Source organism: Megascapheus bottae, chromosome 8, assembly GCF_031878675.1.
Source record: "Megascapheus bottae isolate mThoBot1 chromosome 8, mThoBot2.hap1, whole genome shotgun sequence".
NCBI lineage: Eukaryota > Metazoa > Chordata > Mammalia > Rodentia > Geomyidae > Megascapheus > Megascapheus bottae.
This window is the reverse complement of record NC_143516.1, coordinates 1,842,027-1,856,214: the sequence shown is the minus strand read 5'-3', so window position 1 is coordinate 1,856,214 and position 14,188 is coordinate 1,842,027. Positions and strand designations below refer to the sequence as shown.

The 14,188-nt window shown below is 53.3% G+C and overlaps 1 protein-coding gene across 1 annotated transcript in view; it reads right to left on the bottom strand.

Moving 5' to 3' along the window:
- Rps6ka2 (ribosomal protein S6 kinase A2) overlaps positions 1–14,188 on the bottom strand; it is a 187,907-nt gene that overhangs the window by 158,312 nt on the left and 15,407 nt on the right. The window contains exons 4-5 of the mRNA XM_090337844.1: positions 11,556–11,653; positions 7,877–7,936 (exon numbers count right to left, since the gene is read on the bottom strand). Of these exons, the coding sequence (XP_090193970.1) occupies positions 7,877–7,936; positions 11,556–11,618 (123 nt within the window). The 5' untranslated portion in view covers positions 11,619–11,653. The remainder of the gene's footprint in view (positions 1–7,876; positions 7,937–11,555; positions 11,654–14,188) is intronic.

Genomic DNA, 14,188 nt, shown 5'->3' with positions numbered 1-14,188 from the left:
GAAGCACCAGCTGCCACTGCTTCTGACCCTGGCCTCGGGCAGAGTGAGGTCTTCCGTGCTGGGGAGGCGTAATGACTCTAACAGACAGATGTCAGGATGCACAGGGTTCGCCTAAATAAACTTAGGGGAAAACGTAACCAAAACAAACATGGAGGACTCCATGTCACCCGTTCCCTGCCCCCTGCTGTCTCAAGGGACATACTGACGGGTGGTTTCTCCACATCAGGACCCGGCCACACCATCCATGCCACGCTGTGTTACCGATACCCACGGCCTAAGTCCCCTCGAAAGACCCCTGCCCTGTGGGGGACAGTGCCATGCAGGGGAACCCGGTCCCTCAGTGGAGCGGTGGCTGAGCCAGGAGCCCCGGCGATGTGAGGCAGCGTGCCTGGTGGGTGCCTGACACTGCATTCCACCTCCATTTTCCCCTGCACCCAGTGGTGAACCTCACCTGGCCTAGGAAAGCGGCACGGTATGGCTTCTGCTCAGCACAAGGAGCACTCGGGCGTCATCCTGGGCTGCCTCAGGGCAGTGATGCAGGTCATGAAGGTCACCTGAGCACGGGGTGCTCCCCAGAACCCCTTGTCTGGATGGAGGGGCCTCCTGACCCCACCTGAAGGTGAAGGAAGGGACTGGGAGCAGGCGTCCCGGCAAGAGCCCCTGGTACGAGAACTGCCGGCAATGCAGTTTAGAGCCTTGGACAGGAAGGACTGAGGCGTAACGGGCCCTGGGTCCAATCTCCATGACCAGGAGTTCTCCACCAATCAGGTGCACAGAACAGGATGGGGTCTAGGGGCTGGAGGCGTGGCTCAGCTGGTAGAACACTAGTCAAAGGAACAAAAGCCTCAGGTACTGAGTTTGAGTCCCTGTCGAACCAGGGAGACAGAGACAGAGACGGGGACAGGGACAGAAAGAATGAGTTACTCGGCAAAGAGCAAATGTTCCTAGAGGACCTCTGTTTGAATCACCATTATGGGCTGCATGGGTGGCCATACTTGGCAAATTGCATCACCTTTGCTGCCTCAGTGTTGCAACCCAAAAAATGGAGGGAAGAAAAGACCTTCCCCGCTTGCAGGACCGAGGTTCAGAGCCACACTAGAAGGCTCTTCCTGCACCAAGCCATCCTGCTTCCTCGGAGGCTCAGAGGCAGGAACCCCACAGACCGAGGCGGATCTCAGCTCGCCTCCCTGCAGCCCTGGGCCCTGCCCACGAGGGGCAGCTTGATCAACTTCCGGTGTGGCCGCACCCCTCACAGACCTCCACAATGACGGCAAGCCCCTCTTCCCCAGAGAACCTGCCTTTGGGTAGGCGGCTCACAGGACCGCTGGTGGCAGTCACTAGGGGACGGTCCCTGGACCCAGGTGAGACGGCTGCCCCCTCCCCCGGCTGCCCACTCGTGCTGGAGCGAGGGCGGGAGGACAGCTCACTGGCCTCTCCTTGCGGCCCACACATGGGCAGCCTCTGAGACCACAGGACCATCCACAGCTGTGCCCAGCCTCTTACTGCGTGTGAACACACGCTGAGTGTGAGCTTTCTCTGTTCAGACAAACCATTCTGAGCACAGTGCAATGGCAGCTGTGTTACCAAAAGAAAAGGAGAAAGTCAGGATGAGAGTGCTGGAACCTGCTTGACATGTCCATCAGAGATGAATGCCACCCCCGGAGGGGAAGAAAACTCTCCAAGGACAGAAGTCTGCAAACGAAGAGAGTCAGACATCCTGTCTTCTGCAGATGCCTGCAAATAATTGCTGTGTCAATTCTCAGGCAGACTCGCACGTGTCCCTTCACTTCTGCCACAAGACATGCTAATGTTCCCTGGAGCCAGTGCTATTTGCTCCCTGGGGAGAGCTTAAACACACAGCTGATTCAGAGCTTGCACGCATGCATGCCTCCATCTCCCTCTTCCAAAAGTCACCTGCTTATCATACCCCTTTCTAGACTCAGTGTAAGGACCGAAATGATTCTGCTGGACAGAAAAGAAGAGAAACACAATCCAGAGAGACTGACCTTTGTGTTGTGACTCACACTGCAGCAGCTTCGGGAGCTGCTGGGTAAGATACAGCCATGCAAGGCAACAGGCATGCAAGATAACAAGCATGCAATGTAACAGCCATGCAAGATAATAGCCATGCAAGATAACATGTTCAGATAACAGCCAAGCAGGAATCAGCCGTGCAAAATAACAGCCTTAACATGCGACAGCCATGCAAGCAAGGTAAAAGGCATGTGAGATAACAGACATGCAAGGTAACATCCATGTAATGGATTGGGAGATTTCTTTATTCATCTTCTTTCAAAACCATTAACTACCTCTGTAAGCTATAATTGCGTTGTTTTTAATTGCTTTATGAATTCCCAGGCTTCATTATTCATCTTGTCTCATTGCTATTCAAACCAGTTGAGTCTTTTTTTTTCTGATTTTTTAAAAAGGGTAACTGAATCTCTCTCCAGAGCTGGAGACAGTAGGGGCAATGTGCAGGCTTTATAGGTAGCTGTTGAGGGGCTCAGCCGAGGGGGTGAGAGTCCACCTGTGTGTGACTTTTAGTCCAGTGCCCTGATGATGTTCTGAGTCCCTCCTTTAGGTGTTCTGGGTGTTTCTGCCAGTGTCCTGCCACCTCCCGCCCCCCCTCTTCCTGGGTACAGGAATAAAGGAAGACTGGAGAGCCAGTCACTGCAGATAGACACCATGACAGGCTCGGGAGGCCGCCAGGGAGCTGCCCTGCTGTTCAATGACTACCTGAGTTTGGACCTGGCGCCGGCTCCGGGTCCCACAGCTGGGGCCGCCTCTGGCTGTCCCGTGAGCTGGCACAGACCGCTTCCTCTGGCGGCCAGAACCCCAGGGACCTTCTCTGCAGGTCTCTCCTGCCCAGCGTTGGCTGGCATCGTCACCACCCCCTCACCAAGACACTTCCCATTCTGCCATCAAAACAGCAGTGGGGGAGGCACAACTCGTAGTGGCTTTCACGGGAAGGAAGAGAACACAGCAACATTTCACTGCCTTCCTAAAGCTGCCCAGATAAGATGGACTGCTCTCTGCAGATACACAAGTCCATCCCTGACATCTGGGCATCTGACGAACACTGGCATTCCTCCCTGGCTTTCTATGAAGTGAGAACTCACCTACCAACCACCCAGGAGTCCAGTAGCACTGCGGGGACCAGAGCTGTCTGAGGAGCCAGCGCCTATGGGTCTGTCATCTCACCAGGGCACATGGCCACTGCCACTGGCTCTCTCTGTCACCTCCCCTCCCCCCTCCTTGCCCCCTGGTGCAGAGGTGGTATGGCTGGGCCCAAGTACATCCCTCTGAGGTTCCCCCACCTGTGCCATTTTCCACCAGCTAAGAAGGCACCACATCCCTGCACCTCACAGTGCGGAGGGCAGGCAGCGTCTCAGTTCCCTGCTGCTGTCCAAATGGGTTTCCCAGACAACAGGGCTGCGCTCGCCTCTGGACTCATGAGAAAGTGACTCCATTAACACGGAGGGGGAGCAGTGTCCGCCTGCCGGCTGCCGGGGACCATCTGGTCGCTGCCCGCGGCAGCATCTGGGCTCTGCAGCAGGCTGTGGTCCACCATGAGCTTTAATCCCTCCTCCGCACCCTGCCTGTCCAGAGCCCACAGCAGGCGCCTCACACCACCCCAGGACAGTCCCCACGGGGCCCTCTGTGCCTGTGACACAGCTCTGAACTAACCTCTCCCCCCGAGAGGCCTCCAGGAGACCTCCTTCCCCCTTTCCACCCCACCCGCTTTCCTGTGGCATCTGCTGGCTCACACTGTCCATTAGTCGCGAGGGTGCCCGCCTGAAACGTGTCAGACAGAATCAGACCACGTCTGTGTGTGGCGGTCACAGCGCCCCAGCAGGGAACCCGACCGCTCCAGAGAGGAGGTCCTCTCAACAGCAGCAGTCTCCTTGTTCCCACTCCAGTCTATACCCAGCCCTACTGAGTTCTTCATGTATAAACTGGATGTAGCCATGACACAGGTCCCCAAGGAACAGAGAGCACACATGGGAAATATTGACACAACCCCAGATATGCTCCCTCCTCTAAAGCATTCCACAACAAAGTCAGTGGTGACATCAGAGGGCACGCTGCACGGTGAGGGGGCCTGCCCCCCTCAGGACAGCCTTCCCTGCCACCCCTCAACACTCTCATGGCATATGGCCCACAGGTTACCATCTGAGTGACTTTTTGCCCCTAAATAAGATGACTTTGGAATTATCACACACATATTCAGATGTAAGAAACATGAAACTTTCTATACTTCAGTGGTTGTGAGATTTCCTTTCAGCTGGGTGCTGGTGGCTCAGGCCTGTAATCCAGACTTTTCAGGATGCTGAGATTAGAGGGTCATGGTTCAAAGCCAGCCTGGGCAGGAAAATCCAAGCGACTCATGTCCAATTAAACACCAGAAAACTAGAAGTGGATCTGTGGCTCAAGTGGTAGAGTGCTAGTCTTGAGCTGAAGAGCTCAAGGGACAGCGCCCAGATTCTCAGTTCAAGCCCCCAACCAACAACAACAAAAGAAATCCTTAATTAGACACGGCAAAATAGTCTTGACTGTGAGGTAAAGGAGGACACGCAAAGAATGATTTGATTCCAGCACAAGTCACCCATCTACTGGGAAAATCCAAATGCCATTCGCTCACTCAACTACTACATATCACTGTCCCGGTGCCAGCACATGCACCAGCAGTAAGCTAGGATTCCCCAGTGATCCACGGTGGACGAGGGTCTCCAGGATTCCCCAGTGGTCCACGGTGGACAGGGGTCTCCAGGATTCCCCAGTGGTCCACGGTGGACAGGGGTCTCCAGGATTCCCCAGTGGTCCATGGTGGATGAGGGTCTCCAGGATTCTCCAGCGGTCCACGGTGGACAAAGGTCTCCAGGATTCTCCAGCGGTCCACGGTGGACAAGGGTCTCCAGAACTCCTCAGTGGTCCCACAACCACTATGAGTGCACTCCATGTCAACACCACAGTCCCACACAACACCCTAATATCTGTTTAAGGTTCTTTTCCTCTGGGTAGTGACAATTGAAAGGACAGGGAGTCTTGTATCATTCAGCCAAGGTAAATCACAGGAAAATATAATTTCTACTATCTCATAGTCCATTACCAAAAATGTTCTTAAAATGATTAATTCCTTGTTATCACATGCCACTAATGGATATACCTTCCCAATTCCATCCAAAAGGCCATCAATAAGGCAACTTGAGGCTGGGAAGTCTTAGGCCATAAAACACTTCTAATGAATTTAAAATTTTTCCTCTTACTTGCCTAAGTACAGCGGCATATTATGCACTCCTCAAAATCCATCTGCTGTAATGCTGACTCCCAAAGTGATGCTTTTACAAGATGGACTTTGGAGGTGATCACCAGGGCAGAGCCCCAAGAAGGGGACTGTGTCTTTATCTAAGGAGTCCCCAAGCCAGGCGAGCCAGTGCATGCACACATTGATAGAACTGGTAAGGCAGAGGCAGAGGCTCCATTTCAAGGACAGTCCAGGCCACACAGGGACAGCTATGTTTTCTAATAATAAAAATAATTTAAAATATAAAGCCTGGAGCCAGGGGTGTGGCCTAGTGGTAGAGTGCTTGACTAGCATTCACAAAGACCTGTGTTTGATTTCTCAGTACTACATACACAGAAAAAGACATTATTGGCACAGTGGCTCAAGTGGTAGAATGCTAACCTTGAGCAAAAAGTGTCCAAGGACAGTGCCCAGGCCCTGAGTTCAAGCCCCAGGACTGGCAAAAAAAAAAAGCCATTCTACCATGTAAACAACACAGAGATGGCTGCTTATAAACTGTGAAAATGAGAGAAATAAATATCTGTTGTTTGGAAGCCATTGATTTCTGCTGCCTTGTTACTGTAGCCCAAATGGTCAAAAATATCAATCTTGTTTCTCAGCATGAACAAAATGATCAACTAGCCTCATCTGTATTGACTCCATGCCACAGAGGCCATGCCTAGGAAATTACCTTGACATGACCATAGCAAATGCACTCAGTGGTCCGTCAGAAGTCAGGGTTTCTCCCAAAGCCAGACAAGAGCTGGGGACAAAGAGCTGGGGACAAAGCGCTGGGGACAAAGCGCTGTGGACAAAGCACTATGGACAGCTCTTGTCCATCGCCTCGGACACCCTGGACCCCCGTCCTGTGCTGCCTGTGGCTTCCCAGGATGGAGCACTCAGTCTCATCAGGAAGGTCACAAGCCCCAAGGTACCACTACCTTTTGACCTCTGTGGCATTGTCAAAGCCTACTCTCCAGGGAATGTCAAGAAACACAGCCAAACCATGTTTTCTTCGAGCTAGGGAGAGAGAACAGAGCTCCAAATTCTGATTGGCCACAGAAGCATAGAGCTGAAAGGCAGCCAGCTGCCGATGAGGTGGCTTTAATGGCATTTTCCTTATTTAACCAATATATTATGTCATCTGATCATAAGATCTGGTGGCACGGGGCTTAAACCTGCAAGGCTGTGCCCAGGCGTGGATGAACAGGTTTCCGAGTTGGAGCCAGCAGGGTTGTAGATTTTACACCTTGTCTGTTCCAGTGTCACCTGGCCTGGGAGAGTGAGGTTGCTGGGTCCTGCTGTCTGTCCGGATGCTGCAACTGCCTCTGAGGGAATCCTTCTAACACAGCCACAGAGCTATAATTCCTTTGCCCAGCTTCAATTCCACTTTGGAACTGAAGCCATGTACGAAGCCCTTTGGCTTTCATTGCTTTTCACAGATGGTCTTGTGTGTGTGCCTGGTCCAGCTGGGTCTCAGTCCTTCCGTTCATGCTTTCCAGAGAGCTGGGGTAACCCATGGGCCTGCCTCTCTCAGCTTTCTTTATTGGTTGAGATAGTTTCTCGCTAATTTTTTTGCCCAGATGGGTCACAAACCCTATTTTCCCAGTCTCAGCATCCATAGTAGCTAGGATTGCAGGCACGAGCCACCTTACCTACCTGGAATCCAGCCCTTTCCTGCTGACGTCTCCTCAGATGAGGTCTTGTCACACAGGCTCGTCTGCGTGTTAGCGCAGAGGCGAGGACAAGGTAGCTGTACTAGATTCTACGCCAGGCTTCCTCGGCTGCATGAGGAGCAACTTCCTACAAGGCAGGAACTGTAGGTAGCTGTCCACTCCCTCCTCTCTTCCCCATCTTACTACGAGGCAGGAAACTGTAGATAGCTGTCCACTCCCTCCTCTCTTCCCCATCTTACCTCCTCCTCAGGACTGGGTTGTCAGCAGGCCCCTCTCCCCTTCTCTTCCAGCCCCACTACCTACCTCCGTCCCCCTTTCTCCTTGACCTCTTGGCCACTCCTCCTCACTCTCCTCCAGCAGAGTCCCTGTTTCCTGGCCTGCAGCAAAAGTAGCTTCCCACCAGCGAACCCAGGATCCCCCGGCTGGCTGGCTCTGACAAACCAACAGCTGCACACGGGAAACTCGTCCACCCCTCTTGAGTGGCCACCAGTGTCCCCCTCAAATAGGACAATCCAGAGGGCCAGGTTTTGTCCCGGCCAGTAGTATTAGAACCATTTCTTTGAAGGAAGATTCTAATTAAATACACACATAACATGTTTCCATTCTAAAGGCAATGCATTCTTTTCCATGCATTGCGATGCTCTGTTGCGGGAGAACTGGTGACTTCCCACGTGCTCCTCCCGCGTCCATCCGCTCACACTGAGGCCTGGGCCTCCTTGGCGCATGGAGGCCTGGGCGTGGGGAGGTAAGCAGTCCACGGCACGCAGCCGTCGGGGAAGGTGTGCCCGTGTGTGCACAGGCACACACCCCACCAACATGGCGGTTCACCTGCTGTTACTTTCAAGATTCCGTTCTCCCCGTGCCACCCCCCAGGCGCCACCTCCCCAAACAGCTCTAGTAAAACTTAAACGGTTACTTCTTCAGCGGCGTCCTCGGCAGCAGGCTCCGCGTCCAGGCCAGGATCCTCGTCGCCGGTCTGACAACAGAGGCATAGGAGGCACAGTTAGCACTGAGAGGCTGTGGCCAGAGGCTGTACACAGGCAAGGGGGCACAGAAAGACAAGACAGCCACACCAGGCGCCTGGGAACGGAACCCTGATCCCTTGCTCCTGACCCACGTAAAGACCCATGTGCCACGGCAGGAAGCTTCACGCAAGGGCGGCCAGGACAGCCGTGTGTGCCTCTACCCGCAGGCTCAAGGAGTGTGCACAATCCCCAGAACAAAAGAACTGGATTCACACAAGCTTCTACAAGCCAGGTTTGGGAAAAGGAGATTTACATGGCGCTCACAGGCCGAAGCAGCATGGACCCCGTGACACAGAGGCATTGTGTGTCCACCACACGTGGAAGCAGCAAAGTCAGTGTTGGCATCCCGCAGGAAGGACTCATTCTCAGCGGGAGCGTCCGTGTAGCATGACCAGGAGAGCCGGGGCAGGTCTCTGCTTCCCATTGAATGAAATGGGCCACTGCTTTGGCTCCTCTTACATCTTTCTTGAGCTGCAGAGCCAGGCTGCCATAGCCCCAACTGCTTTCATCTGCACGGAGCTCAGTGAAAGAACTCCATCTCAGAGACAACACAGGTGCTAGCTGCCACCTGCACTCCAGCCACAGTGCTCCGGGCCACCAAAGCCCCAGGCTACCGCATTTCAGGCCACTGTGCTCCAAGCCACCTGCCTTCCAGGCCTCAACGCTCAAGGTGACCAGCGATCCAGACCACCACCAATGTCCCAGGCGAGTGGCTGTGCCGTTGGCCCCTGCTAACCCGGCAGCCCATCAGGGCTGACTCTCAGAAGTCCTGCACTGCTCGCAGTGCACTGTGATATCCCACAAAGAAAAGCCAGAGTCTGGGCTGGACCAGAAACATGGCCATTCTCCCCGTCTCCTACATCGCCACGTGAGGCCACAAACGCCTGCTGAGAGCACAGCCCCGCGCCTTTTGGCTACACCTGAGGAGGTAACAGCCTTTTTCTGCTCCTCTCTGGTACCAATTGCCTTATGCTAGGCAGAGAGGAACTGGAGGCTCAGACCACTCTTTTCTGGGAGAAAGGGTTATTCTTAGGAGCAGTATCTGGTCTCCCGGTTCAAGGGCCAGGCCTTTGGGCACACTGAGAGTGCAGCTGGAGGCCAGGTGAAAGGAAGGTCATGGAAGGAGGGGATGGGGATTGGGGCAGAACCCAGAAACGCTGACTTCCACACCCTGACATAATTGAGTAAATTTTGGTGCTAATTTTATACAAAAGCAGATAGCTGGCAGAACTAAGATGGCCCAGCAAAGATTCTTATTGTTTTTAATGGGGATGGGAGAGAAAAGTTGGAAGAGACTGAGAGACAGGGTGACATTGTCCAAAAAGAAATGAACTCTTTACCAGACTTACATAACTACTCCCCTCTATACAACACCTGTATACTAACCATTTACGAAGCGGGACTGGGAGTGGACGTGAGCATCATACAAGGGCACTTTATTTGCAGAATGTCACCAGCTTTTCCCTCCTGATAGTAGAGGTCTTTTCATACCACAGGTGATAGAACCTTAGCAGCCCTGGACTTCTACATTTCATGGATTTCATGTGGTTTTGAAGATTTAAGTTTCCTCAAGAACTTGAAATAACGTTAGGATGAATATAAAGCTTTCACCTTCTGTGGAAAGATGCTGCTTTTTCTGGGCTCTAAATAACTAGAAATTGATATTGCTCCATCTTAAATATACATATTTTTCCAGGGTTTGTAATTCTGAAAAACTTGAGACCGTCTTAGAAGTCAATCACAAAAAATATTTGCAATCTGCCCTCCTGTTGGGCCAGCAAAATGAGTAGAGGGCAGGGAGTTGAGGCAGGAGGACAGACCATCTCTGCTTCAAGTTTTGGGGATTTGCAAGCCAATTTCCAGGGTCAAGGCCTGTTTTCTTAATAATTTGGAATCTCTTCATGGCTAGTCCATTCCCCAATGAACTTCAGAAGTACTTAAGACCCACGCTGTTCTTGGGGTGTCTAGGGGTGCTCAGGTCCAGAGTCACAGCATGAACTATATAAAGCCTTCCATGCCCCCCAACGCCATCTACCTCTAGAGGGGTTCTGGGTACAGGATCCTCTCAGCTGACAGCTCATGTCTCACCATAAGCCATGAGGTTTGGGCCCCAGGAACCTTCAGAAAGGGGATTGGGGAAATAGAACTAACCTCTTCATTATGGGCACAGTCAATTCCAAGGCAATTGAATTCTCTCACAAGGAGAAAAGCAATCGACTTAAGTTAGAAAGCCCTGAAATGAAGGGCTGGGTGTAAGGCTTTGTCTCCAATACAGAGGCATCACAAGCAGCAAGGGAGTCGTCAGCCACAGAGCCCAGTGCCCCCCCCAGCATCCCTCCCCCTTCGTGTCCCCCCATCCTCCTCCTTCCCACCAGGGTCTACACTGCTCCACCTGCAAAGCATGGTTGTGGTCTATGCCAGGCACTACACCCCTCCTGGCAAAACACCAGCAACAGTCTGCGAGTTTGGCCTTCCAGAAAAGTCTTCACTACAAAACGTGAAGTAAATTCCCTTCCATGATAGACCCTCTCACTCCACTTAAAAATCATGCTGCACAAATGTCTCCAGGTGCACTCCATGTTTGTAAAAGCAGTGGATATGGAAGTGTGATGGTGGGCATGGGTGATGAGGCGTAAAGTAAATCTTGAGGCTGACATCTGAGGATCACAGTTCAAAGCCAGCCCTGGCATGGAAGTCTGTGACTCTTATCTCCAATTAACCACAGGAAAACTGGTAATGGTGCTGGGGCTCAAGTGGTAGAACGCTAGCCTTGAGCTGAAGAGCTCAGGGACAGCACCCAAACCCAGAGTGTAAGCCCCACAAGCAGCAAAAAATTTAAAAAATAAAGCTTGAATTTGGGAGATCTTTAGTAAGCTATGAAGTTAGTTATTTCTCAACACCATTAGAAGTTGCTATTAACACAGCACAGGCATAGCTAAGAATTTAGTAGCTATTCCTAACTTTGGGAAATGCCTTTTTTCAGAAAAAAAAGTCTATGTTGATCATGTGCAATTAAAATGGAGCACATTAAATTCCTGGGAACAGAATCATCCACACCCCTGGGAAGGTACATCAGCCACAACTACCCCTGAACCCCATGAGCCAGTGACCCCACACTCACTCACTACTGACCTGGCATTCACTCATTCACTAGTGGCCACGGCATGCATGCATTCATTCAGTGAACCATCCTTCACCCTTTCAGGATGGCAGTCCCTCTGCCTGCTCTTCACAGCAGAGCTCAAGCACCAAGCCTTTGGGTTGTGTGCCTCCATGTGGTAAATGGAGTCTACAATTCGGAGCCACTTGTTGAAGGCAAAGCAAAGTGATGCGGATGAGTCTGGAGACAGAGCCCCGAGGACAGCGCTGAGGACAGCCTGGGGGAGGGCAGCTGGACAGCCCCAGGGCACATCTTTCAAGTCATTTGTGTCACCCACGGTGCCCACAACACCATGCAAGCACACAGAAACTGCGCTGAGCCATCTGGACCTGAGCCACGCGCCTGCATACCCTGGCGCGTCCCTGCACCTGCCCCCCCACCCTGAAGAAGTGACGCGTCCTCTGACTCACCTCGATCTCCATGGGCTCTACCTCTATCTTCTTCCATAGTTCCAGCAACTGTGCAATCGGCATTTTGAAGACAAACTTTCCTTTTCCTCTGCTCTCGGCTTGATAGTGAGGGAGAAAGCAAACAGATTCAGACAAGCCCTGGAGCCAGCAGCCACACAGAAGCGGAGGGCAGCCGGCCGGGGCTGCGCCAGACAGAGGACGGAGCTGGGCACCCGGCGTCCTAGGAGCTGGAGGCCCGGGTATCTTTTGGGCAGCTTCTGGGCGGCCTCCACGTCCTCCCTTGTCCCGTGGTCCCCTGCCAGTCCAGGGCTGTGGCAGGCAGGAGGTGGAGAGGAGGCAGGAGGAGGGGAAGGAGGGGGAGGAGGGGGAGGAAGCTGTAGCTTGAGTGTGTCCTGGCAGGGAGTACACTAGCTCTTCACTCAACACGGGCGGGCGGCGGCAGCAGCGGAGCTGGTCGCTGCTGCCTCCCCCTCCCGCCCCTCACTATTTTACCTTAATTGGCTCTAAATGAGGGTGAAAGTTGAGTCTGAGGATGCTGCTGCCATAGAAACTGCCTGGCGACGGAGGGGCTGAGGAAGGCGGGACTGGAGAGCAGGTCTGCTCTCCCCTCCGCACCTCTGCAACAAGATGTACACTCCCCAGATCACCCCACCCCACCAGGGGCTCGCCCAGGCCTGCCCCCCGTCCCTGCCCCCCTCCCCCCTCCTGCCCAACCCCTGCCCCCCTAAGCCCCTACCCCCTACTCCACTACCCCACCAGGAGCTAGTCCAGGCTCACCTCCTACCTCTCTACTCCCTACCCCTTGCCCTCCTACCCCCACCCCCCTACCCCACTACCCCACCTGGAGCTCACCCAGGCCCACCTCCTATCCCCTATCCCCTAACCCTACCTGCCTACCCTCTGCCCCTCTACCCCTACCCTCCTATTCCCCATCCCTCCACCCCTCTACCCCTTACCCCCCTACCCCACCAGGAGCTGGTCCAGGCTCACCTCCTACCTCTCTACTCCCCTACCCCTTACCTTCCTACCCCCACCCCCCTACCCCACTACCCCACCAGGAACTCACCCAGGCCCACCTCCTATCCCCTACCCCTAAGCCTCCTACCCCCTATCTCTCTACCCCTCTACCTCCTACTCTCCTACCCCTATCCCTCTACCCCACTACCCCTATCCCCCCAGGAGCTCACCCAGGCCCACCTCCTATCCCCTATCCCCTAACCCTACCTGCCTACCCTCTGCCCCTCTACCCCTACCCTCCTATCCCCCATCCCTCCACCCCTCTACCCCTTACCCCCCTACCTCACCAGGAGCTCACCCAGGCTCACCTCCTACCCCCTACCCTTCCACCCCACTACCCCTACCCCCACCTCCTCACTGGAGGAAGGCAGAGGTGGGTCACTTGCGCCCCAAGTAGCAGGACCCCTGGAGCAGGACAAGGGCTACTGGGTATAAATACTCATTCAAACACCAGGCTTCTCATAGGGTCTCAACGCTTCTCCACCTGACTTGCTCCTCCACGTCCCATTTTCTAGATGAGAAAATCCTGAGGCACAGAGAGAAGCACGCCCAGCAACACACGCCATGTGGCCGCGAGAGAGGCTCTGTGGAGCACCTGGCTGGCTGGGGTCGCCTCGGCTCCCTCAGGAAAAGCTCCAGGAGAAGGCTGCCTGCCCTTGTCGTCCTCTGGGGGAGCCAGGGACTCTTCTGCCTCCATGGTTGTCTCCGGGAATGAGGCATTTGCTTGGGGACATATATTCATCTCTCAGTGCTAAACTCAGAGCCTTCTGCTTCTTCTCCTGGGAGCTAGTGGTTGAGTCTAATCCAATTTAGTCTCGCTCTGGGTGCAAACACATTTATCTTTGAGAAAGATTGCCAGGAAAATGGCTTACTTGAATTATCAGTCTTTGTCCTTTTCATCTTTATAAGATCACCAAGAAGTCCAATTCATTACTAAGAAAAGCAAATAAAGAGCAGATCCCAGACACTTCACATTTCATGGCAAAATGAGCTTGACGTTAACGAAGACTTTATACAGAGTTGACAGACAATGCAGCCGCTTATCTTTCAACAAAATGAGGCCAGTGAGGACCTTGAAAATTAATTCCACTCAGGATTAGAAATGAGCGCAATGTCGCTCATTTTCAAATGGGACATTCAGGGGCTGGGAATGTGGCCTAGTGGTAGAGTGCTTGCCTAGCATGCACGAAGACCTGGCTTCAGTTCCTCGGTACCACATATGTAGAAAAAGCCGGAAGTGGTGCTGTGGAGAAAGCCCAAGGACAGTGCTCAGGCCCTGAGCTCAAGCCTGGAACCAGTGGGGGCGGGGGCGGGGGCGGGGGGAGTTCACCAACCAAAAGAGCCGAGGGAAGGTGGCCAGCGTGCCAGCTGGCGTGGGACCATAATGTGAGAGGCCACAGGTTAATAGCAGACAGTGGAATGTTTTTGGAAAAAAGCAGAAGACCACACTGAAGACATGTCAAGAACACTCAACCTGACCACTGAAAATTGCAAGCAAAAGGCCACTGGGGAGGAGATGGGACAGGATTCTTACTGGGTAGCAAGACCCCCAGTTTCCAGAACTTGCTACAGGTATACAGTGAAGAAAATAAATACCAGCCTCGTTGCTTAGAGAA